At 49.3% G+C, this 27,518-nt stretch overlaps 1 protein-coding gene across 4 annotated transcripts in view; it reads left to right on the top strand.

Moving 5' to 3' along the window:
• Positions 1–27,518, top strand: part of CUX2 (cut like homeobox 2) — an 854,685-nt gene that overhangs the window by 695,003 nt on the left and 132,164 nt on the right. For all 4 annotated transcript variants that reach the window (XM_078667470.1, XM_078667473.1, XM_078667472.1 and 1 more), the window contains 2 exons: positions 7,863–7,929; positions 13,235–13,283. In XM_078667470.1, the coding sequence (XP_078523596.1) occupies positions 7,863–7,929; positions 13,235–13,283 (116 nt within the window). The remainder of the gene's footprint in view (positions 1–7,862; positions 7,930–13,234; positions 13,284–27,518) is intronic.

Below are 27,518 nucleotides of genomic sequence, written 5' to 3'. Positions count from 1 at the left end.
AGGCTCCGATCATCTTTTTTGCGCAGGAGCCAGCGCTCGAAAGCTGTGAGGGAGCGCAACATCAATGCCACATTAGCCGGATGTGTCACCCAGTGTACCACCTGCGCGTAAGAAAAACCATCTGATTCGTCCAGCAGGGAGTGGTCCGACCGTAGCTCCGAAAAAGGGACAAGCCCCTCTAGATCAAAAAGTATACCCGCCCTCTTACAACCCTTCTCCCGCCAGCGGTGGAAGACCGGTGATGCACGGCCAGGGGGGAAGGCGGGGTTGTCTACTATCGGCGTCATGGGTGAAGGGTAGGTCGTCCAACCCTTACGAAGTGCTAATTGATCCCACGCCTTGAGTGTCGGTGACGTCACCGGCGAGGAGTATAGCCCCCATGCCCTATCTTTGCGAGGCAACCAGAGTTCCTGCCAAATGTTGCAACCCGCCACAGTCTGGTCCATGAACAACCAATGCTTACTCGATTCAGGCCTGTTCCATTCAACCACGTAGCGAAAGCAGGAGGCCTGAAAATAGGCAGAGAAATGAGGGAAACCCAAACCACCAGCCGCTTTCGGGAGTGTGGTCGTAGCAAACGCTGCCCGGGGCCGCTTGTTGTCCCAGAAAAACCTATTCAACAGGCCCTGAAGTTTCTTCAGAGCTCCCTTCGGTGGTGTCAGGGGCAGCATTTGAAAAACGTAAAGTATTCTGGGCAGAAGGGTCATTTTAATAGCCGCCAATCTACCAAGCCAGGCCAAGTTGAGGCGCGACCAGGCGGAAATAGATTTGGTGGTCTGTTCAATCAGCTTGGTGTAGTTTAAGGAAAGCGTCTGGGATACAGTCGAAGCAAGGCGGATGCCCAAATATGTGATGTCAGACTGCGTCCAGCGGAAGTCAAAATCCCGCTGCAGGTCAGCCACTTTCTCCGGCGGGACAGAGATGTTTAAGATTTCAGATTTGGTGAAATTAACCTTAAAGCCCGCCGCATCATGAAAAGCCCGAATCTCCGCAGAGAGGCAGCGTAAAGAGGCAGCGGGGTTCCGTAGAGCCAGAATAACATCATCAGCGTACAAACTGATTTTATGCTCGTCAGCTCCGAATCGAATGCCCGCAATGTCGGGGTGGGACCTGACCCGTTGTGCAAAGGGCTCCATATAAAACGCAAATAGGAGCGGAGAAAGGGGACACCCCTGCCGCGTCCCCCTGGTGATAGAAAATGGTTCCGACCTACAGCCATTGACACGCACGACCGCTCTCGGAGACGCATAGAGGGCCTGAATCCAGCGCAATAAATTACCCTTAAGACCAAAAGCCTGCAATACTCGGAAAAGGAACCCCCACTCAACCCGGTCAAAGGCCTTCTCCACGTCGATGGATAGGAGGAAGGCCTGGGTCTTTGCGCGGTGAACCCCATCCAGCAGGTGCAGCAATCTCTTGGAGTTGTCGCTGCCCTGGCTGGTAGGAACGAAGCCCGACTGATCCGGCTCAATCACACCATCCAGGAGAGGGCTAAGCTGTGCCGGCAGGATGTCCGCAAATAGCTTGGCATCGACGTTGAGGAGGGAGATTGGCCGATAAGAACCACAATCAGCAGGGTCCTTGCCAGGCTTAAGAATGACCGTTATGGCGGCATCAGACATAGAGGGCGTGACTGAACCCGTGTCCAGAAACGAATTAAAGAGGCGGGTCAAAAACGGGGCCAGTTCCCGGCAAAAGGTTTTATAAAAAAGTGCTGAGAAGCCATCGGGCCCGGGAGATTTAGCTAACTTTAGCCTGGCAAAGGCAGAGATAACCTCCTCCACGCGGATCTCCATGTTCAAGTCCTCAACAGCATTCTCAAATAAGGGCGTAATGCCAGCCGCCTCAATGTATCGGTCACCAGCTACGGGCGGTATGCCCTCCTTTGTGTACAAGGTTTGATAAAAACGGTGGAAGGCCGCCACGATCTCGGAGTCAGTGGTGAGTGGCACGAATTGGTGGTCGCGGATTTCCGTGATGGCATGGGATTGGGTCTGGGCCCGCAAACGGTGCGCAAGCATTTTACCCCCCTTGTCCCCACTCAGGTAAAACTTGTGACGCAGGCGCAGCAGCGCGTGTTCCGCCCTATCGAGATCCAGATGCTTCAGCATCTGCCTCTTGGTCTCGAGCTCCCTCCAGACCCTGCGAGCCCCAGTTCGCTTATGGACAGATTCTAAGCCCCGCACTTCCCCCTCCAGCTCCTCTCTTTTATCTCTACGAAGCTTGGTGTATGTGGCCGCTAAAGCAATAAAGCCCCCCCTAACTACCAGCTTCAGTGCTTCCCAAACAGATGCTATCGCCGTATCTCCAATTGGGTTCTCGGCAAAGTAATGTGTGATATTGTCCCTAATCTTTGCCACTACAGAGTCAGCGTTAAGCATGGAGTCGCGTAGCCGCCAGCCAGCTGAGGGAGGTCGCATGCCGCATCGGGTAATCGTGACTGTCAGGAGCGCATGATCCGATAGGGATCGAGGGGCAATGTCAGCGTCTCGGACGTGGGGCAACAGGGCAGAAGAAGCCAGAAAGTGGTGAAGGCGCGCGTATGTTTGGTGTGCGGCCGAGTAGTATGTGTAGTCGCGCTCCTGGGGGTGTTGCAGCCACCATACATCATGCAAACCACCATCCGTCAACCATTGCTTCCCTTCTGCAGACCAGGTCCCTGAGTGATGCAGTCTATTCGCTGATCTATCGAGAGCCTCATCCATTACAAGATTAAAGTCCCCCCCACCAAGAGGAGAGCGTCAGGGGAAGCAAGGACTTGGGCCAGAGCAGTACGCAGAAATGGCTCCTGTCGTGTATTCGGTGCATACAAGGACCCAATGGTGAAAATCGTGTCTCCCCACTGCACCCGCACCGCCAGAAATCTTCCCCTTATATCCACCAGATAGGTCAAAACCTTACATCGCATCCGGGAGCTGAAAAGGAGGGCAACTCCGTTCTTCTTAGCAGGGTCCGAGGACCACAACTGAAGCGGGAATCTCTTGTCACGCATTCGACACTCATCCTTGTGGAGGAGGTGCGTCTCCTGCAAAAGGCATATATCCCCCCCGGATTGCTCAAGGAGGGACAGGACAGCAGAGCGTTTCACTGGGTTGTTTAGCCCTCGGACATTGAGGCTCACCACTTTCAGTTTCCTAGCCATTCCACTCTAACCAGATCAGCATCGCATGTTCACCAGAGCAATTCCAGGGCAAGGTGCAGCTGGCCCACATGTCTTGCGCATACACCAAGCGACATGAAGGGAAGCAGCTAAAATGCACATTCATACACAATCGGCAGAGGTCTTATGCGGAGTCCCCCCCCCAACCCACCCCTCCCCTTCCCCCAACACACACACCGAACCCCCCCTCAACAGAACCAAACAGGAGCAGAAAAAGACAAAGCAAGATACGAAAGTTCGTAATGCAGGCCACAAAGGCAAGGGGAAGAGGTACCAGTCTACAGTCTTCCAATTCCCGATACGGGACTCACTCATCCAGCAGGACGTACTAGAGTACCTTCAGGGGATGCCCCCCTCCGACGCCGGCAATGTACCCTCCCGGGCTTCACGGCACCTCTGGAACATCATCTGGTGCCGCCTCCGTAACCAGGGCCACGGAGGCTACAGCTGCACCCCCCTCCTGGAGACATACTGAGGGATCAGGCCCTTTCTTGGGTACAGAGCGGCCCACCTTCTGCCAATCCGCTGAGGGTCGTCGTCGCCTGAAGGTACCGGTACCGCCGGCGGACTCCGTCTCCGTGTGTTCTATGCCAAGGAGGTCCATGGCATCTGTGAGCGAACGGACCTGAACCAGTTTATTTTGCCAGCGGAAAATGAGTCTGAACGGATGACCCCATGTATATGCAATGTTGCGGTCTCGTAGATGTGACGTGACCGGTTTGAAGTCCCTGCGTTTCTGCAGCGTCGATGCTGCCAGATCCTGGAAGAGCACCGGATTATGTCCACGGAACTACAGAGGGACGACCTCGCGCGCCATCCTGAGGATGCGTTCCTTCAGTTGAAAATCATGCACGCAAACGAGGATGTCCGGTGGCGGCGCATTTGCACCCTTCGGCAGACCCACACAATGCACTCTATCCATACGAATCTCCGACACCTCCTCATCCTGCAGGATTTGCTTAAAGAGGGCCTCGACATACTCACGCAGATCTGTTCCCTCGCCCTTCCACGGCACCGCTCTGATCCGGATATTGTTGCGGCGGGACCGGTTCTCCAGGTCCTCCGCATGGGCCTGAAGGTCGAGGGTTCTGCTCGGTCAGTCGGATGACGTCCTGCTGAAGCTGATGAATGTCGCCCCCTGTCTCAAGATCGTGCTCTTCCAGCGTGGCTACTCTCTCTCCTATATCATCTACATCCCTTCGAACATCCCTCAGGTCTGCGGCTAGCTGAGTGCGCAGCCCCGCAATGTCCTCCTTGATTGCCGCAAAGAGTTCCAGCATAAAGGCTTTGGTCGCGGGCTCCTCCGTCTGACTCCGACCCGGGGACTTGTCAGCTGCCGGTGACACGGCCTGCACCGCACTCTTCGGCAAGCCGTCCTTGCCCAGATCGTCTTTCTTTAGTCTAGCCGCTGCCATGGCAGGTCACCGTGGGCCTCTCCTCCGCACTACGCTCCCGACCCAGGGGAGACCACAGCACCACTCGCTCAGCCAGGCCCAGGTGCCCACGCGTCCAGCAAGGCCTCACACCAGTCCAACGCGCCTCCCTTCACCGTGAGGCCTCCAAGCTCGGCACTACCCAGGCAGAGAGGCCGGCACCGGCAGCCCTTCGCTTCAATGGAGCACTCCACAGCCCCAGCCGTCACCCAGTCGGTCAATAAACAGGGCCGGAGCGCGGAACGATACTGTGCGGGGTGGGGGCACAGCGCGCACCAGCCAAGGCCCACCTGCACAGGTGATGGAGTCCTCAGTAGGCCCTAAAGGTCCGGCCTCAGCGTGGGCAGCTCAGCATCACCGCTCGCAGGGCTGCGCAACTGGGGTACATCTCTCACGCACCTGAATAGCTGGGTCCAGTTCCAGCCCCCACCGGCAATGAGAGTCCGGCATCCAAGTCCGGGAGATCCGCTCCGACCCGGGACAGGTCGTGTATGGGGCAGGCCGCACCTGCGTCGAAGATTGCCAACACTCGCACCCACTGGAGCTCCCTACCGGGCGGCGGTCTGTCGATCACTCCGCTCTTCTCCGCAGACTCGTCCGGGCCCAGAAGCCACGGCCTCGCGTAGGCCGCCGGGCCGGGGACCGCGCTCCTTCCACGCTGGGTGCTCGTTTCCCTGCACTTTACTGGGGCGCCGCTGCAGAGCGCTGCCCGGCTGCGCCCTCTCTCCCGATCACCTCTCGGCTCGCCGATGGGGCCCCAGATGTGTCCCCGACCTGCGTTCACTCTCGGGAGGACCCTGCGGCAGCTCTGCGTCACCGGCCAATGGCCGCCACGGTGCGGGCGCACCAAGAGCCACTCCTGGTTCTTCGTCGGCGGAAAGGTCGAGCGCCGATAGCAGGACACGCCGCCTCAGGAAGAGGTAGAGGTGCACAAACGTCGGTAACCGGGCTCCGAGAAGGGTGCTTTTCAATGCTTAGGACGGCCAGGCGCCGTAGGGACACAAAAGCACGTCCTACTCCGCCGCCATCTTGGCCACGCCCCCCTAAATTCTGACTTTAACTCAAGCTATGTGAGGAAGAAGAACATTGGTGGTCTCAACCACAAACGCCATAGATGACTAACTTGTTTACTTCCAAAACAAGAGCTTGACATTGCCATTAATTTTTTTGTACGTTGAAGTGCTCAAACTGTTGGACATACAACAGGCACGACTGGATGAAAATGCGGGAAGAGGGAGGAGATTAACTGAAAGAAAGATGGTTGTTTTTCAAGGAACTATTGACATTTTTTTAATTCCTGATGTTTTTTGAGGCTTTGCCACAGAGGGTTCTAACTCTTTCTTCTAGGTTTCCTCCTGTTGATTTGATTCTGGGCACTGACTGGAAAGCCTGGTTGGTACAGCAAGGACTCTCTCGCCTCACATAATAAAAATCTGAAAGAATATGTTTATGAAATAATAACATCATTGGGTAGCTACATTTTAACTCATTTTAAAGCTGTTGCATACATATGTTTTCTTACAAACATCGACTGTGAATTGATTTTTATTGTATTGTCCTTGGCAGTATGTAAGGCTGGGGCTAGCCAGGTTAGGGTTAAAGCCGCAAGACTCAATGTTTAGCAAATCCTACATGGGATGCCTTGCATGACAATCGGGTTTAATTAAAACTTTTCCACTTAATTAATATATTCTGGCTACGGTGGCTAGACATATCGAGAAGACCGTCAACAAGCAGCTGGCCGCCTTCCTCGAGACGAACGGATCCCTCGACCCCTCGCAGTCTGGCTTCCGGGCCAACCACAGCACCGAGACCGCCCTGATCGCAGCTACCGATGACATCCGAGCCCTGCTCGACAACGGAGAGACAGCGGCCCTCATCCTCCTAGACCTCTCCGCAGCCTTCGACACCGTCTGCCACTGCCCCCTAGTGCAGCGCCTCAGCAACGTCGGAATCCAGGAAAAGGCACTAGAATGGATCACCTCGTTCCTCGCCGGAAGGACACAGAGAGTCCACCTCCCCCCGTTCAAATCAGAAGCCACCGAAGCTGCGGCGTCCCTCAAGGCTCCTCGCTCAGCCCAACCCTCTTCAACGCCTACATGAGCCCCCTCGCGGCCATCGCACTCCATCACAAACTCAACATCATCTCCTACGCCGACGACACCCAGCTGATCCTCTCCCTCACCAACGACCCCGCCACCGCCAGAGCCAACCTACACGAAGGGATGACAGATGTAGCCAAATGGATGATGAGCAGCCGCCTGAAACTGAACTCGGACAAGACGGAAGTCCTCATCCTGGGATCTTCACCCTCCGCCTGGGACGACTCCTGGTGGCCCCCCGCCCTGTGCAGCGCACCCAAACCGACAGACCACGCACGCAACCTGGGCTTCATCCTGGACTCCTCCCTCTCCATGACCAGACAAGTCAACGCCGTTTCCTCGTCATGCTTCAACATCCTGCGCATGCTACGTAAGATCTTCCGGTGGATCCCCACCGAGACCAGGAAGACGGTCACACAGGCCCTCGTCACCAGCCGTCTAGACTACGGCAACGCCCTCTACGCCGGAACCACTGCCAAACTCCAGAAGAGACTCCAGCGGATCCAGAACGCCTCAGCTCGACTCATCCTGGACATCCCCCGTCGCTGCCACATCTCCGGACACCTGAGAGATCTGCACTGGCTCCCGATCAACAAGAGAATCACCTTCCGTCTCCTCACCCACGCACACAAGGCCCTCCACAACCATGGCCCAGGATACCTCAACAGCCGCCTCAACTTCTACGTTCCCACACGCCAACTTCGATCGACCGGCCACGCCCTCGCCGCCGTCCCCCGCATCCGAAGAGCCACCACAGGAGGAAGATGCTTCTCCTACCTGGCCGCCAAGACCTGGAACTCCCTCCCGACCCACCTCCGCCTGACCCAGGACCACCTCGCCTTCAGGAAGCAGCTCAAGACCTGGCTGTTCGAGCAGTAGCGGACCCCCCCCCCAGCGCCTTGAGACCCTCCGGGTGAGTAGCGCGCTATATAAATGTAATGATCGATTGATTGATTGATTGACATATTGCTGAATGTAGTGCTTGGAAACCACGATATGTGTCTGATTGTCTTACAAATGGTAAATAGAATGCAATCCCACTGGCTTGGGAGGGAATGAGTGCAAAAATAAAAGGAAAATCGAATAAATGTCCTCAATTTTTATATTTATTTATATTAAGTTTATTGCAAATCCCACTTATATTCTGCATTTGTTTTTATTGGTCAGCGTTGAAGACAACCCGGATGGAGCTACTTGACCTGCGGTGTAAATATGACAAAGAAGCTGCATCAAAGTAAGTGACTACATTTTGTTTAACAAAGAAAAGCTCAGAGTCAGAATACAAAAACAGCTTCTTTTAGCGGCAGTCGACATCTTTCATCCTGAATGCGGTATTTGTCAAGTGTGATGGGGCTGGGTAGGCGCCAGATGCAACCAGTGTCATTATTCCACGTCTGCTGCACAATATGCACCAAGGGCATGATGGATGCTAGCTGGTCGTGTTATTGGGGACTGTGCGGGGTGGGCCTGATTGTGTGGGGTGGGCCATTGACACATCAAACATACGGATGTCGTTCTAGGTGCAGGTTTCCGCTCCAAGGGGAAGGACAATAAGAGGATCCTTAACCATAATCAGAATTTATGCGAATGCACTGTGTTGGACTTTGTGTTGAGTTCAGTCTTAAATACTTGATAAGATGCTCCTGACTGGAGGTAATTTTCTAATACCAGGGAAACCCAGTAATCTCCAGGGTACTGGGGTAGTTGGAAGAAACAGAAACAGAGGTCCCTAATTAAAGGAATATGCAGAAATGATGTGTTGTCAAGTGAAAATTGTAATGAATTAAACAATTAAAGTCACAAAATTGGTGTGGTGAGTGCCAGTGCAGAACAAGCACTCAGTGCTCCTTAATCAGTGACACACATGTGATAAATGTGATTATCCTGTTTGTCAAAATAACAAGAACACAGCCCGTCATAACAAATGATATATTCAAAAGTGGGTCTGCGGTATAATCAGTCGACGCTGTTTCGACCCTCAACAAATACCAGGAATCATCATCAGGACTCTAACATATATTATGAGCCCTAGACCATATTAGCAATAATAATAATAATAATAATACGGAAGCTTATAAAGCGCGACAGCTACCCCAAACAGGGGTATGGAATATATATTAACCATATTGCAATTGGACAATGTTTGTAAGTGTACCCCTAATGTTGTGAGTGAAAACCTCTGTCTGAATAGTGAAATAACAGAAGCTGCGTCCAGCACATTTATAATGGGCTATGACAGGGGGAATGCCCTAATGGTCAGTGAGAGACAACATGGGTTCCATAGTGGGAATGGCAGCGCGAACCAGATTATCTTTTACATTATTTTCCCTTTTTAGAGACAAACATCGGAACATCACATGAAAGGTCCCCTGCAAGAAGCATTGTCCAATGTTTTTAATACCTTGGGAAGCATATTCGGAACTGGTGCTGAACGTTTCACCTATTGTTTGTGATAACCATGGGCTAAGAGTTTATTAGAGAGTATCTTTCTTTGAAAAAATCTTCCTTGCACTTACAATTACGCATAATGCGTAAAAATTTGCAGTATGGTAGCGAATCCCTTAGTGAGCGTCGTTGGATAATGTATGCCAGAATAGTGTTGTTTTTATTCGGCTTTCTGTATGAGGAGGTATATACCGATGTATTGTTTCCCAAAAATAATGTTCTTTCTGAATAAGTTGGAATCTGTGACCACCCTTGCGTTTGGCACAGCCAGTCGTGGCCTCCTAAGAACACTTTGGGCACCTGTATTTATTCAGGCACTGAGCATGCTTAGATCATTCGCTACAGAAGCTGCGAAATAGGAAATAGGTTGAGTGGTCCATGCTATTGCTTGCCTAACACTGGTTCCGTGGGCCCCCTCCATACAACTATATTTAGACCTGTTGTGATGCAATGTGGCAAAATACGGTTATTTTTAGCAATTTATATTGGTTAACCTTCAGCCAAAATGAAACATCATGAAGCCAAGCATAAAGTCAGATCAATACCGCCATTGCCAGAGCTCTGAAGTTTCCCACTTTCATATGTAAGTAACTTATCCAGACCAGATTCTTTGCTTTACAGCATTGACGTGGGACTTGTAGAACTGTTTATCTCAATATTAAATTAGAATTACAAGTCCCAGCATTCAGTACGTGAAAGTCGCGAAAAATAAATCCTTCTAGTAAATTCAAATACAGCAATTGCCCAGCAGGGTTGCTTTTCCCACGTGGTAATTGTCCAGTTTGTATGATTGCACAATGAGGAAGCAGTGCAGTAAAACATGTCAACATTTAGACCAGTCACGTGACCTGTAACTGGTGCAGGCGTCCGGGATTATTGCTAGTCTTGACTGAGTTTTCAGAATTAGTAACTCTGCATCCATTCTTAGGGATACTACTACAAGTGTAGATGTACTATATATTTGAGAATTGCCAATTGTTCTTTTTCAACACCAGTTTGCTAGTGTATAAATACCTTTATGATGTCAAATTTGTGACGTCAAATGAAAACGCACACATTTGTGACAGCAAATGAAAATTCAAATACCTTCAGCTGTTGTGTTTCAGAAATGTCACTTTCTGCTTCTGTATGTTATGTATCAGAGTGTTAACCCAAGAAGCAACCACTGGGTCCTTTGCGCATATCATTGTTTACAAAATGCTATGGTCCCTCGTTCCATCAACTCCTGTGGGTGGGGAGTTATTATCATCTACTCCTGTTACAACCTTGTTTCTTTCCCATCCTTCATGAATGAGTTGAACCCCTGGAATATGAACTTCATACTTGATTTGTAGCTAAACCCCTGGAGTCCTGTATTCATAGGAGGTGTTAATTAGAAGTTATAATTAGCATTTCCCAAAGCAAGTATACTTTCAAGGAGCGATTCACTGACATTGAACAAGTCACTCAAACTTCCTGGTTAAAAAAAGATGTGTAGGCACGCGTGGGAAACGCTCGCCTGCTGCTAAATGTTGTCAGAGCTGTCATTAACATTCACTTTCACCCAGGGCTTAAATGGGTTAAAAAACTCCTCCAATTACCTAGTTCTCTACCGCTACCAATCACCAACAAGAGGTAATCTAGAACTTGGCTTTGTCGGATGATGTCAGCCTGGGTTTTGGGATGTATTGTGACATTGCTCACAGGATGCCCCTTTAAAGTCCTCAGTTTGTGGGCTGCCCTAATGAAAGATCTGGCCCCAGTGGGTGCATTCAGTATTAGGGCTCAGCTTTATTTTTAGTGTGCCTGCGGTCCCTTCTGCATATTGGAGTCAACTTTAGTTTATCTATAGTGAAGGGCAGCTTGATTTGCACCCCAGGTTGCCACAGCTTAGAAAGGAGGAAAATTTGCTCATGTGACTAAAAAGAGGACTGTTCACTGGAGCATCCATGTACAGAGTAACTGTGAGCGCCCAAAGTCGGCGTGAAATTAGAAGCTTACCTTGTTCCAGTAGCGATGCTACCGGACATCGGACGAGGGGAGGTTAATTAAAAAAAAAAATCTTACCTTAAAACGGCTGGCTGGCCGCCACCTCCCCTAGGTCCTCTTCCGTCCTGCAGTCCGGACGCCATCAGGAAGCAACCGGCACACAGGCTCCCCTGAGCCAATCACAACGCTGCAATGCAGCGTTGTGATTGGTCTGAGTGCCATGGGCCGGCTCTCAGACTCGAACAGGGAGCTTTTGCATGTGTAATGCAGCCTGGTAAGAACATGCAAAATGCACAAGAGGGACGGCCAAACAGTTCATGCGCACTTTGGGAGTGCAAACCACTCCTACCCTGCTCTGGCCAGCCCCTTCCCACACTGCACACGGGCTGCATGCAATAAGATAAATAAAATGACAGTAACGATACGGTATTATCATTTTCTTTTTGCGCAGTGGGGCAACACTCCTCCGCCTTAGTGGAGGAGCCGCCACTGCCACCTTCGCTTTTTAATTAGAACTCCTTGTTCCTTTCAGGACTACATATTCACTTGTATGGAAATTTTCTTCAAATAAGCCCTCAAATAAGCCCGTCCTTAAGTAAAATAATCTATACATTGAGGCCAGAATATCATGTCCCTTGAATGTTGGATACCCGACTATCCCTAATTTCCATTGTTCCAGCTTTGGTGACCATTTGTTGGCATGCCCGACTGTCCCTCGTTTGGTGACCACGTCAGTATTGTGTGTCCTGCTCTGTAGAGCAATGTTTCTGATGATCCCCAAGCTCACGATCTACTTCCAGCGTGAAGTATTTGAAAAGTATGGCTAGCCAAGGCCACTTATTCTTTGTTCAATTCTCGTACCCAGCTATTTGGCCCTCTAGTCACTGAAGTGGCATTGATATGTTGCAATTTGATTTTCTTGCAAATTGGAATTTATAAGGATAAGAATTAAAAAAAATATCATATATCCATTTATGTAAGGCCAAATATACCCAAGTTCATGTTTTTGTTGTTGTTTATGGCTATCAAAGAGATGCAAACGTAGACCATACGAATGGTGCGCCATTTCCCCTTCTTCATTTTAGACGACATACACTGCTTGGTTTGCAGCGCTACTGTCTTTCCTTTGTGTACAGTGGCAAAGGCCAGAAAAAAAAGATTTTACTCCCAGTGAAACTAATCTACATCTTTGCATAAGTAATCTCGAGCCAATTCAATTTGCTTACTGTAGGCAATATAAATAAATACAAAAATACTTACGTGCTGTGAATTTTGATATATAAAAAAAAGCATCAACCAGTTTCAGTACATTAAATGTACATTTGCTTCTCGGTTCTTTATTGGGGGGATGCCACACGTAGTTATGAGTCAGGAACATCCCCTACCCGGCTTTGGCACATACCAGCAGCAGAGCCTGCCAAGCATTACAGCTGTTCAAATATTTTGCCAGTTTCTCTAACACACTGCAACATATTTTTCATTCACATTATGCTACGGAGAGAGGACACTTAATCATGTAATACCAAAGCAGATGTTCTTTGATAATTTGATATACCATCGGTACATAGTTTTGCTGTAAATAATTTTGCCTTTGATCACAATTGCCGACGCCTTTCAAAGGCTTTGCATGATACAGCCACCGTATAATGTGATGTCGCTACCATGTGTTGCGTCGATTCAAATCTTTTTATAACCACACTTGGGCAGGTTGGTCACATATACATGCTGGAGAAAGGTTCTGCAAGGCTGGTTAAAGAATGTGAGAACGCGTTTGGCCAAACCCAAGGGCACCCAAGGAGCTTTGAGGAGAAGTCTAGCCAAACCTAAATACAGCAAAGAGGCTGTGAGGATCATTCGAGCACATCCTAGTTAGAGCCAAGGGTATGCGTCACGCCATCCTCAAGTGTATCTAATGGAATCCGATATTGTGCGCCACAGCCGTCACACCAGGGGTTCAGCAAATTTCTACCGTGCAGCCTGGAAGGCAACATAGCATTATAGACTCTCTCACAGTGGAAGATATCCCAAGGCAAACTCAAAAATAATTGTCTAAAAATAAAATTGTGTGTGTAAGGTATAAAAAGGTGTTGTTAACAACTGTCTTGTTTTTTGATTTGTTATTTCAGGGCAGACGAGCTGGGCATGATCATGACTAACCTTGAAAAGGCCAATCAGGTGAGGATTCGCTTTTTGTGTTGAATGTGCTGAGTGAGTGGATAAACCCAACTCAATAACTTGCATTACGTCTAGTTTGGTATGTGACTTCAGTCTTCAGATGTCTGGTAATCAAGAATGTTTATCATGGAGCATGGGAAACCATAAATGTTTTAAGTTAGGCCCTCTGACAGTTCCCTAATTCTCAGCATGTGCTATTTTAATATATCAATGACCTTGACGGTGAGCCCCACAAGTGGCAGTCATTCACCGGTTATTATGTTGCTATCTGCTCTGACACTCAAAGGCCACATGACACTTACGGTCTCATGTGAAATGGATTAAAGAAGTGGTGGCCAAGGCCTTGCAATCCAGTGACGCCCCCACCATCTAAATTATAATCTTAGGGTCACTTTACCAGATTGTTCCAGGTGGAGAACATAACACTACATATCACCACCGCCAGGTGTGTTGCACTTGTTGGTGGTCTTATATACAATGCTGAGCAGCCGACTGGTCTGTAAGGAGAACAAATGAGTTCCCAACCAGTTAGTACCTCTGAGAGATGTGTAAAACTGGAGCGACTCATTCACACATCATATCTAATGCAGCGGGGTGCCGAATTGGACATGATGTAGGAAGGCTGACAAACATTCATTTATGTATTCCTGTCCTGGAAGAATATTAGCAAAGCCCACGTTGAAGATGGTAGCAGGCAAACTCACAAGCACATTTTTAAAGGTGTAAATATACTTTGAACAGTGGAGAAGATGATTCAACAATTTTTTCGGGTGATTAGAAATAGCTCAGGCGAGGAGAACTGGGGTGTTTCAATTCAGAAAAGTTTGTATCAAAGAACTTTTCAAACATGAGTTTCTGAACATGGAATATTATGATGGCTGTTTGAGACCAGATTACAGAACACGTTTGTGAAGAGAGAAGAGGGTGGGGATATGTAAATATGACACACTCATTGTTAACACATTTTCAGTTTGATACACAGTGAAATAATGTGATTTGTTAAGAAAATAGGGGCATTTTCACACCTAGTGTGGTGACCTGACCACTGACGCAGGGCACTAGGACCCTGTGGGTCACAGGGCAGTGACCAGGTCACTGGACAGGACTTCCTGTGGACGGACAGGAAGTGGACAGACAAGAGCTGGACGAGGACGAGCACAGACGTGCTGAGGCACTCCGATCATGCATGACAAATAAAGAACACTGAAACCCTATCCAGTGTCCCGTGTGTTCCCTGAGACGCATGCTCTGCAATACGCGACAACTGGCGACGAAGGTACCTGAAGATCCCACGTGTGTGTCCGTCGTGGAAGAACAGCCAGAAACGAGAAGCCAACACTGCCTCGCCGACAGAGAAGGAAGAGCGGCCCCCTCGATAACGTGCAGCGACGCGGGAGCCCACCCCGACTGACAGCCGACTGACCGCCATCTGAGCCCCATCTGTTCGGGTAAGCGCTGAGGAGAAGCGCGCGAAAGAAAAGAAATTGGCGCAAGCTCTCGCGAGAGTCTCGGCGGCCATCTTGGGGTCAGGCGGTTTAGACCAATGAGAGAGCAGCAACGAGGAGCGGCCATTTTGAAGTCAGGCGCAAGAGAGGAGTGGGTCTGAAGCATCGCGAGAGTTGGCGGCCATCTTAAGGTCAGGCGAACAGACCAATAGGAAGAGCAGGAAAACGAGCGGCCATCTTGGAAACAGGCAAAACGCTCGAGAAAGAGGAAAATAAGAAATAGAAGCTACTGGAAACGTGGAAATAAAGGAAATAAGAAGGAATACAAAGGGGCAAGTGTCCCACAAAGGAAATACAAAAGGGCAGCCAGGAGAAAGGCAAGGAAATAGATAGAAGCACAAAGGGTATAAAAAGAAGTGAAAGTCACTGCAAGGAAAATAGATAGAAGCACACAGGGTATAAAAAGAAGTGAAAGTCACTGCATCATCAAGAACGAAAGAAAAGGATAAAAGAGGAAACAAGAGGAAAGTAACAAAAGATCTGAAAGAAATACGTACAAAGGCAACGAAAGGAAAGAAAGAAAATGCCAGAAACAAAGCAAAGTGCGCAATATCGCACGCCAATGCCTTTCAGTGTATCAGAGCCACAAGTGGGAATACGATGGGAGAAGAGGATTATGAAATTTGAGCGATACATGGAGGCGACCGACGTAGTGGAAGGAAAAAAACTAGGACTATTCCTAAACCTAGTGGGGGATGAGGTGGATGACCTCCTCATAACACTGCCCCCGAGCGAAATAAAGACATACGAAAAACTGATAAAATGTCTAACGACCAAGTTTGACCCTCAAAGAAACGTCGACTTTGAAAGATATAGCTTCAACATGGCATTTCAACAGCCCGACGAGTCCATGGACGATTTTGCTACCAGGCTGAGAAAGCTAGTGGCTCACTGCGAATTTGAAAATTATGACAATGAACAGGCCCTTCGCCTAAAACTGATAGAAGGCTGTCGCGACACAGAATTTCGCACAAGACTACTTAAAGAACCCATCACTCTAGAAAAAATTCTAGATCTAGCGAGAGCTGAAGCAAGGGCAATGGTACAAGCCAGGCAGATGGACCGGAGAGGAGAACAGGTACACCGAATGACAGATACAAGCAAGACGAGCAACTGGAAGAGAGGGTCAAAGGAACAAGTGACAAGAAAACAAGGTTTCCAATGTCACAGATGCGGTCTGGACTTTCCACACCGGGGACCATGCCCGGCATTTGGTCAGACATGCAGGAAATGCAACAAAAGCAACCATTTTGCCACCATGTGCCAAGGGGCACAGTTCCGAAATGACCGAGGACGGTCAGGGAGAGCAAGAGCAACAACAAACACACATGTACGGCACATGGAAGCGACCACCAGGAGCTCGTCATTGGAGTCGGGAGAAGAAGAAGAAGAAGAAGCAGCAGGAAAGGTAGAACGCCTATACCTCATGTCCACGGACGAAGGGTATAAAGAGGAGCACATCAGGTTGGTGGATAGGAAGTCGATAAAGAAGACGGATTGGGTGACCATCGACGTAGGACCTCACCAAACAGAGTTTGTACTGGACAGTGGGGCCACGTGTAACATCATGTGTGCCACAGAATATGATAAGATGAAGAGGAAACCACCACTACAACCGTCAAATGTCAGAGTATTCACCAGGGGTGCACAGAGTCCAGTAATGAACATGGGAAAATTCACGGACACCATGACGCACAAGGGCAAGACTGTCACAGAAGAAATACATGTGCTACGAGGAGACATTCCCGCACCATGTCTACTGAGCAATGTAACGGCGAAGATCATGGGCCTACTAAAGATGACGTATCACATGTCTGGCCGAGAAAACATACTACAAGAGTACCCAAAGCTAACAAACGGACTTGGAAAGCTGAAAGGAAGACAAATAACTCTGCACATAAATGAATCAGTTAGGCCAGTGGCCCAGCACCACCGAAGGGTGCCCATCCATCTACAACCTCAGGTGGAGGAAGAAATAAAGGCACTGTTGGAACAGGACATCATTGAGCCAGCAGAGGGGCCAACGCCCTGGGTGTCCCCAATAGTGGCGGTGCCAAAAAAAAGACGCCGCACAAATTAGAATCTGTGTGGACATGAGAATCCCCAACACAGCCATCGAACGAGAACGACATCCAGGGCCGCATCTAGATGATATGATAAGTTGCCTGACGGGAATGAGAAAATTCTCCAAGCTCGACCTATGCAAGGGGTACCACCAGCTGGAGCTGGACCAGCAGTCCAGATACATAACGACCTTCTCAACGCACCTCGGACTATTTCGCTACAAAAGATTAAGCTTTGGAATATCGTCAGCAGCAGAAATATTCCAGGAAACAATAAGGCAGATCATCAGGCCGATCAAAAACAGCTTGAACTATAGTGATGATATCCTAGTGTTTGGAAAATCGGATGAGGAGCACGATAAGGCCCTGAGAGAAGTGTGTTCACAGCTAGTAGAGGTGGGCCTAACAGTAAATGAAAAGAAATGCGAACTGGGCCGAGAAGAACTAGTGTTCTTCGGACACATCTTTTCGAAGAGAGGAATGAGACCAGATCGCAGCAAAATAGACACCCTTGAAAAGACAAAAGAACCAAAAGATGTTGCTGACGTGCGCTCATTCCTCGGCCTTGCCAGTTACTGTGCGCGATATATAAAGGACTTCGCGACAGTGAGCACGCCACTGAGAGAATTAACGAAGCAGGGCCAAACATTCGAATGGACGCCAGAGTGCCAAAGGGCGTTCAAAGAAATAAGGGCGTCAGTAACGGCAGTCGACCACCTGGCATATTTTGACCCGAGCCTATGCACCGAATTGACAGTAGACGCCAGCCCGGTAGGTCTTGGCGCAATACTAGCACAACACAAGCCTGGAAAAGACTCACCTCGACAGATAGTGGCATACGGAAGCAAGAGCTTGTCAGACATTGAGAGGGCATACTCTCAACCAGAAAAGGAGAGTTTGGCAGTAGTATGGGCATGTGAGCACTATCACATGTTCATATATGGAAAACCGTTCACGATAGTAACGGATCATCAAGCACTAGTGACCATCTACGGAAACCCAAAGGCCAAAATACCACCAAGAATTGAACGATGGGGGATCAGGTTGATGGACTACAACTTCACGATTGTCCACAAACCAGGGAAATACCAAAATCCAGCGGACTACATGTCACGACACCCGCTTCCCCATCAACAAGGTGGCACCACAATGGCAGAAGAATATCTCAACTTCATCGTGAGGCAGAACACTCCGGCATCAATAACAAGTGAGGAACTATAGCGAGAAACAAAAGGAGACCCAACAATGAAGGCCATCGGAAAGGTGGTACGGCAGCAGAGATGGAGACACATCAACAGCAACACTATCACAGAGGAAGGAGTCAACAAAGAGGAACTACTGGCATTCAAAAAGATAAGCGAAGAGCTGTCTGAAACAGAAAACGGAGTCCTGATGAAGGGCTCAAGAATTGTAATACGACGTCGACTGAGAAAGAGAACAGTTGAGCTAGCACACGAGTCGCATCGAGGCATCGTAGCGACAAAGAAGATGTTGAGAGAAAAAGTATGGTTCCCGGGACTGGACAACATGGTAGAGGAAGAGGTATCACACTGTCACACCTGTCAAATAACAGGACCACCTGCCAAGCCGACACCCTTGAAAATGTCGGAACTGCCACCTGCAGTATGGACCGAGCTGGCAGCAGACTTTTATGGGCCCTTGGAGAGTGGAAAATACCTGCTAGTGGTCATCGACGAATTTTCAAGGTTCCCAATAGTGAGAGAAGTATCGTCGACGTCAGCAAGTGCCACCCTACCAGTGTTAGACGACGTGTTTGCCGCCTGGGGCTCCCCACAAGCACTGAAAACAGATAATGGTCCTCCATTTTCCGGAGAGGAATTCCGTAGATTCATGGACTACCTGGGGATCAAACATCGGAAAATAACTCCTTTGTGGCCACAGGCTAACGGAATGGCCGAACGATTCATGGGGACGATCAAGAAAGCCATCCAGCGAGCAAAACTGACACAGATATCAATTGGACAAGCACTTTGTCAAGTGCTAAGGGACTATAGGAACACCCCTCACAGCTCCACTGGCAAGTGCCCAGCAGAGCTGGTGCTAGGGAGAATAAGCAAAACAAGGATACCTCAGATGGATGTTACAAAAAGTACGAATAGAAGTGACATTGCAGAAAGAGATCACAAAGCAAAAGAGAAAATGAAAAAATATGCCGACAAAAAGAGAAATGCAACTGAACACCAGCTAAATGAAGGGGATCTGGTGGTGGTGAGACAGAAACAACAAAGGAAGTCAGACAGCCCGTTCTCAAGAGACCCACTGGTTGTGACTGACGTAAAAGGGTCAATGGTGACTGCAGCTTCTGACAATCACAGAATAACAAGAAACAGTTCCCACTTCAAGGAGTTCAAAGTGGAAGAGGAAGAACGAGTGACAACAGCAGAAGAAAGAGAGCAAGGAACAAGCAGAGAGACAATGCCACTAAAAGAAGAAAACGAAGGACAAGAATCGAGCAGAGAACAAAGACCAAGAAGAGAGTGCAAGAAGACAAGGAGACTACTAGAAGAAATATAGAGACTCTATATGCATCTCTCTCTCTATCTCTCTCTCTCTCTCTCTCTCTCTCTCTCTCTCTCTCTCTATCCCTATCGTCATCCATCTATCAATTTCCTTCATCCCCTTGAGGATAATGTACCAAGAATTTGTACAGGTGACAAAGACGTTCTGTTTGTGACAAAGGGGGAGATGTGGTGACCTGACCACTGACGCAGGGCACTAGGACCCTGTGGGTCACAGGGCAGTGACCAGGTCACTGGACAGGACTTCCTGTGGACGGACAGGAAGTGGACAGACAAGAGCTGGACGAGGACGAGGACAGACGTGCTGAGGCACTCCGATCATGCATGACAAATAAAGAACACTGAAACCCTATCCAGTGTCCCGTGTGTTCCCTGAGACGCATGCTCTGCAATACGCGACACCTAGGTTGCACATTTACTACAGCATTTTTAGCACAAATAATAAATGAGCAAATTGGGCTTGAAAACCCAATGAGAATGTTTGTGAAAACCTGCAAAATTACAACCTGTGTGTGTTCACCACATTTCCAATGATTACCCCATTTCCATGCTCTTAGGAATATTCTTTTTTCAGCTCCTAGCTCTAAACCTAAGACTTCCGAAAGTTTGCAGTACTGGTGGGTTTTCAACAGATTTTCAACCATAAATCCAATGTTTTGCAACAATAAGTGTGATGGAGATGGGATAGGACCAAAGAGGGGCACATGTTAAGAAATCTACTTCCACGAGAAAGGCATTCACCTTTTAGAGGTGGGGTAGTTTGAGCAATGTATGTTCTTAAGTTGAGGTTCATGCCTATAAGGAAACCCAGGCATTTGCCAACGTGGATGAGTTGTGGAGAGATGCCGTCAAGATTCATTGCTCAGAGTCAAATTTTCATTTATTGTTGCTTGTGGTCATTGACAATTGACAAAGAACACACATTCTGTCTTTAGGTTGAGCTTGCGGTTGGACCTTTGAATTCCTTGCTGGAAGTGTTGCTGGCAACCATTTTACATGGTCATTGTTCAAGACGGAACTGAGTGTTGTAGAGTGCAGTTGATTTTGATATCCTTGTCGGTCCAGCAGGACTCTGTTGGGTTTGATGTAGAGGGTAAAGATAATTGGTGAGAGCATGGAGATTTGCGGAACACTCCAAGATAAAGACATGAGCGTAGATCTGCTGAAGTTCATCTGTTCAGCCTGGAATCTCTTGTTTAGGTAGGACATCAAACATTACAGGACAGTACAATTAAAGCCATTCTTAAAGCAAGGGGGGTGAGAAGGACTTTGGGTCAGAAGTGTCTAGTGATGCTGCAAGGTAGAGCAGGATAAGTGTCTACTGTTCCCATGATCTGTAATGACTCATCAGCCAGAGGAATGTTGCCATCGCTGTACTACATTCAGGCCTAATCATTGAATGATAAACCTGAAAGAGGATATTCCTCTTAGTCTTCTCATAATCTGGTTATCTGATAGAGACATCTAGCCGCAGATTCCTTAACTTAGAATATCCCCAGGCGTGAGACTGGATCTAGAAATGTATTACAGCAGCACCTCTGCGCGCTGGGGGATGGCGCCACACGACCCTGCCCTGACGTCGTCCATGTACGTGACTTTAGCGAGGTCAGATAAGTCCCACCGGCGCTCTGACGTCAGTTTTCCTTCTTTTCCGCGTGCAACGCGGATGCGGAGTGAGCTCCTCTGGCCTGTTTTCAGGCCTCATTTTCGACGCTTCGTGTCGGGAACAGTGTGCGATGCCTTCGGGCTTTAACCCCTTCCATGCTGATGACGGCCCCCGTCCGTCATGCAGCACGGTGGCGTGTGCTGATGACGGCTGGGGGCCGTCATGAACCCACCCACTCAACAAAACGGCCGCACAGGCGCAGAATCGCGGCCGCGCCCAAGGGGTTAAATCTTGTAATTCCTGTTTGTGGCAAATGTCCGCAACAGACCCGCATCTTATTTGTGTGTGGTGTCTGGGCGAGCACCATGACTCCACGGACTGTGAAGCCTGCCAACGTCTGAAACCGAAGTCTCGGCGGGAGCGCCATATGAAGCTTCTCTCTGCACGGCTGTCCCGGCCGGAGTCGTCTCGCCCCCCGGCCTCTTCATCGACTGCCGGTCCCTCTACTGTTCGGTTCCTCCGTCGATCGCCCTCTGGGGTCAGGGGCCGTTGTTCTCCACTTGTTAAGTCGAGGCGCTTGTCGCCTAGGTCTTCGACCTCACCTTCTCCTGTTGTCAGGGGCACTGGTTCCCGGAACTTTCCGGACATTCCGTCCCCCTTCTATCCGCCCTTTCCGGGTGTGGAGGCGACTCGGGCCCAAATGGAGGCCTATGCTTTGCAGGCCTTCATTCCAGCCTTTCCCGTTCCTGGAGTGTCCTCGGGACCTCCGCTTCTTGTGGGTTCTTCAACGGACTCGCCGGCGGGTTCGCCTCTGGCGCCAATTGAGCCTTTGCCTCCCAGGAATGTTGGAGATGTGGTGTCGTTAGGGCGCGGCCTGGTTAGGCCCCGCCTACGGTCCACGTGGAGCTGTTAGGCCGCCTAGCCCCGCGGGGCTTCCTGTGGCGCTGCAGGTGGTTGCCGGTGCTCATAGCCCTGGCTTGAGCACGCCCCAGCCTTCCGGGGGGTCTCATGTCCGGATGCGGGGTCGGCGCTGTTCCGGCACTGGAGACTCGCCTCCACTCCTTTCTCCGGATTTGGAGCCTGTTGTGGATGAGGCGGAGCCAGCTCCGGGCCGGCGCTGACTCAACGCCAGAGTCGGCGTCTGACGAGGCCCGATCGGCGCCGACACGTGTCGTTTTGGCGCCTGCTCGACCCCGAGTTGTGGACTCTTCTATAGAGGTCTCTGGAGAGAGTTCGGTGCCGCCCTCCAGCGTGGCGTCACCGGAGCTAGTGTTACCAGTGCCCCCCTTGGAATTTATGGAGCCTCCTCAGGAGCTGCAAGATCCGGCAGGCTGTTCGCCTCCCCAGGAGCTCAGTCAGGATCCTCATTCTTCCATGGGGCTTCCTTCTGTGGGGCATTAGGCGCACCCTCAGTGTCTTGGGAGGGTCAGCTTACAACCCTCCCCCACTGATGAGTTGTTGTCCCCTCCGCGGAGGGCTATCAAGGCTGGTGCTACTTTTTTGAGAGTTGTCTCATTGGCCACCCGCATTTTAATTATGCAACCCCCTCTACCCCTTTGTCTGTGGACCCCTTGCTTGACCGAGGGTCCGGAAATGTGAAGCCGCTTTTGCCTTTTGAGTCTTCCCTTTATAATGCCCTCTTAGGCACCTGGGTCCGACCTGCTTCAGGTGACCCGGTGGCTTGTTCAGTTTTGCACCACCTCTGTCCAGCTCCACATGATCCGCTTTATCTTTTTGTGCACCCTGATGCGCAGGGGTTTGTGTTGCAGACTGCCTATCCTCCTCTGCCCCCTCTAACGCTTCCTCCCTCTTGGGAGTCTAGGTGGCTTGAGTCATAGGGTAGGAACGTCTTTGCATCCACTAGTGCTGCCCATGGTCCTTAAATACAGTGTGTGTTTTGGCTTGGGCTACCTCTGCCCTGTGGGACTCTGCAGAGTCTTTGTTTCCTGCCACCTCCGAAGGTGCTCGCGTTGATCTCCTTCATCTCATCCTGGATGGCCGCGACCTTTCCGTATTCACAATCCATTCAGCCTTAGATACTGCGGATTCTTTGGGCCGAGCCATGGCTAGTTCTGTTGCCTTAAGGTGTCACGCTTGGTTGCGAGATAGCGTCTTCCCTGAAAATATCCGGGAGCGACTGGTTGACTTACCCTTTGATGGGGTTTTGCTCTTTGATGCTCATGCCGAGTCTGCGGTTCACCGGCTCCTGGCGGGCTTTCGTCCTCCCACTTAGGTCCTCTTAGACCTGTCTTCTGTGGTACTTTTTCACTTCCCATCCTTTAGATGCGCTCTGTGTTTAACATGGGCAGTGAACCTTACTTCTTCTTTTTTCTGTGGTCAAGGGTGCTTACCCTTTTATTGGCATATCTTGGATGCGTTTTGCTTTCAGCTGCCTGTTGGCCTTCTGTGGCCGTGTTCCATGGATTGCTGTGTCCTCTGACTGTGGTATTCAGCCGGTGGCTCAGCTCGGTAATGTCATTACAGCTCGGAACTTAGTTCACGGGTCCGGTTTGTTACTGCATTCTTTTGGCCTGGCTTATTGCCCTAAGAGGTGTTCCCCGTTGTTTGGGGTATGCATACTCCATGTGGGGTACTTGTACCCTAGTATATAGCCTTGCTTATCTCACCTGGGCCTGGAGATCCTGTGGGCTCCATGCGTTGCTTGGTGGTCCGTTGTACGGTGTTCTATGTTTTTCCCTGGTGCCGTCTGCTTACCCCATGGTGATCCACCTCCTCTGGAGGTTTCATGGTCTCCTCTTCAAAAAAGGCTCCTACCTGCCCTTACTGTTCTAGGTATGGTCCGGTATATGCATGTTCATGCTCCTGGCTCATTCTGTCTCTACATAGTTGTATGTTTATACATTCATGTGTACATGCCGGTTGCCTTGGTATCCTCTTCCTACTTCACCACCTCTTGTCGAGGCTGCGAGGTCTGTACAGATATCTCCATGTGTGGGGGAGCTTTTCTGAGTTGTTGCAACTTGCCCATAGGTTCCTCCTTGCTTCCACTTACTGGAGTGATTTGCCAAATTGACATATGCTCCCTTTTAGGTGTTCGACGCTGTACGTGTCTTTCTGGAGTGTTGGTCTTGGATTCTGAGACTCTTCCCACCATTCATTAACTTGGTGTTTATGGCCTCTTCCTTGGAATATGCCTTTTTTTCCACAAATTTTCACCTACTCTTGTTGAAGCTACGCCTGCGGGACAGTTCTTCTGATGGCAGTGATCATTGATTACTGTCTGCAAGTCTATGTTGTGTTCCTTAACACCCACCCAGCCTCCCTGTTCTGCGAGGACCTTGTCTAGTGGTGTTCTCCACAGGCCTCTTCAGTTGCCATTGGGTTATCTCTCATCGGGGTTCAGATTGTTACGCTCCACTGAGAGTATTCCATATAAGGGTAACTTCTGCCAAGGGGCTTCTTTCCTGTGATATGGTGCCTTTTGTTTCACGAGGATCCTCGTTTTCCTCCCCAGTTACCTTCCCTTCCTTCCGTCTTCTCTACTAACTGGGGATCCTGGTCTCCTCGTGGTTATCCTCTTTGAGGGTCAGTTGTGCTCTGTTTCCAACCTCCATTATTAGAGGGAAAAGGCCAGTCTTTCATTCTTTCCTACAGTGGACTATTGTTCTTTCTATGTTCCGTTCTTAGTGGACAGCACAGTTCCAAATGGCACTATCAGTCTATTTCTGTCTGTTGAGATGTTCTTCCCTTGTTGCACTCAGGGAGGGGTCTTCGCTTAGCTTGCGGGGCTCTTTCTCACAACTTCCACTGCTATATGTAAGCAGTGTAGTTCTGTATTTCAGATGTGTTTTCCACCATCCTCCTTCTTTATTCACAGATTTTTCATCCCTCACACACTGTTCCCATACTTTCACAGTTTTTGGTTGGTGACTCCGCATTGTGCCGCGGAAAAGTTTCTCCGAAGAAAACTGACGTCAGAGCGCCAGGAGTGACTTATATGACCTCGCTGACGTCACATACGTGGACGACGTCAGGGCGGGGTCGTGTGGCGCCGTCCCCCGGTGCGCAGAGGTGCTGCTGCAAAAAAATTCCAGATCCAGTCTCATGCCTGGGGATGTTCTAAGTTAAGGAATCTGCGACTAGACAACGCCTCTACCAGATACATCGTTACCGAAGGTAAGTAACTCATACTTTAGCTTTCTTTTCAATGATGTTCCCTAGATTTGGTAGGTGGGTGATCGGACAGTAATTTGGTTTCATTAGGAGAGGTAGGATCTGTCTGCTGTTGAGGGAATCATAAGTGAGGGAGACATTGATGATGTTGAGCAGTGGCAGCTAACTTCACTTTTGATAATAATGATATGATATTCCCTTCAAATGAGCTGGCCTTTTGGACGTGTTGAAGGATTATAGCGCTGAGGTCAGCTACTTCCATGTTTTATGTGTGTATGTATATGTTATCTGTATAGATGTATGTTGTCTGATTTTGGTGTTGTCATTTTTGAAAAAGTTGTTGATTGCTGTACATTTCGTTTTGGAATGTTGGAATAGTTTGCCTCGGCACAGGGTCCCCTCAGTAGTTCATGACGTGGATGAGAGTGTAGCCAAAAGTGTGCCGGATCAATGGGTCTTCTTTTGCTGCGAGCACTGTTGTTTCTTCTCCTGGTGGCGTATGGCATGTTGGCTGTCATTTAGCTCCTGGATGTACCAGGGTCGAGAGGGTGTAACATTAGAGGATCATAAGCATCTAATATCATATTCTCTGTGTGGCTGAAGTTGTGGAGTCTCAACTTTGGTTTTGAATTCAGAGGTTGAGTTAATTGATGTTAAGTTCTCATTCAGAATATTAGTGCAGATGTTCTTGAAAGAGTTTTTAGGGGTTAAGCATGGGAGGCAGTAGTAAATTACAGTAAGAGGGAGGCAACAGCCCCAAAAAAGGGACTGGAGTGAATTGGCTAGTATCCTACTTTCCACAGAATTCTGCTGCAAAGGCATTTATCTGATATTGAGATGATTTATCTATACTGAATTGTTGCTTGAATTTCTGTGTGATTTATCTATACTGAACTGTTGCTTGAATTTGTGTGTGAACTACACACTTGTCTTTGTTTTATGGATGCTGAAAATAGTACTGCTAAAGCACAGTTATCTGTGGCTGTTGCTATTATTTTCAATATTTTATCTTCCTTTGTAATTTTTCCTCTTGGGTAAATATCTGCACAATATAACTTATTATTAAAATCAGATATCCAAGAGAAGGTCATGTTCCCTTGCCTTGAGTGGTGGCATAGGCCGCTAGTAGCCTGCACTGATATGGCCAGGGACTGCCGGAGGACCCCCACCCCCTTCCGTTAACAAACATTATTAACCAGGACATGAGAGGGATTTCTTGGAGGCGGGGGGGTCTTACGACCCCCGGACGTATTTATTAAAACATACAAATAAATTAAAAATTGGAATAAACAATATTTACACAATTACGCAGAAAACGTTACAATTGATATATACAGATATCAGATGGCTAACCTTAACATACTTCTAGTACAAGGTATTTCCTATCCGAAACTAACATATCAATCCATATCCATACTAATATTATAAAGAGAGAGCCCAAACCTTTGAGGCGGGTAATCTCAGTAACCATGGCTCCAATCACAACACCCAATACAGCATTGGAAAGGGCAGTTGCAGCAGAAGGACATAGGCTATACAGACGGCCACCATATTTTTTTTTTTTTTGCAGAGTTTTATATAGCGCAAACTTGACCCGAACTGAATCAGGTATCAGAGCGCTTTACATAGCACCAGTTACGTCACATGAGGACACACATTCATTTTTGTTAGGCACGGGGAGATTAAGTGATTTGCCCAGAATCACAGGATGTTTGGCATCGTTACCAAGACTCGAACCCAGATCCCCAGGTCCGAGGTCGAGCGCCTTAGCCGTTAGGCCAACTCCTCTATACATTTTAAAAGGTAAAAGAACCGTGCCAGCAAAGTAGTCCCTTGTGGGTGTGTCTGTGTTGTGCTGTGGGCGTGGGCTGGGGGCGTGACTAACACTGGGGGCGTGTGGTACGGCCATCACATCGTGGGCTGTGGGAGTGTGCTGGGGGCGTGACAAACGCTGGGGGCGTGTGTCCGCCCTTCATGCCATGTGAGTCGTACATACAAGCGCCAATTACGTTGCTGCGCAGCATCAAGGGGCACGCTGGGGGCGTGACACGCTGGGGGCGTGACACGCTGGGGGCGTGAGAAACGCTGGGGGCGCGTGTCCGGCGTTCATGCCATGTGAACGCAATTGCGCAGCATCAAGGGGCATGCTGGGGGCGTGTGCTACATTCCGCCCTTCATGCCATGTGGGTCGTACATTAATCAGAAGATCGTCTGCTGTGGCCGTGTGCTGGGGGCGTGAGAAACGCGTTCACCTGGAGACCTGGTAAGTAACGTTCCTGCAGCCTCTCCTGCGCGCTGTTACTGAACTCTCTCATTCAACAAAATTACACGTGCCTGCTACCATCAACCAGGGCTCTAGCCGGGCTCAGGCGGCAGATCAGTACACT

Source organism: Lissotriton helveticus, chromosome 11 (assembly GCF_964261635.1).
Source record: "Lissotriton helveticus chromosome 11, aLisHel1.1, whole genome shotgun sequence".
NCBI lineage: Eukaryota > Metazoa > Chordata > Amphibia > Caudata > Salamandridae > Lissotriton > Lissotriton helveticus.
Note: the sequence above shows the minus strand (reverse complement) of the source record. Positions and strands in the feature narration are given on the sequence as shown.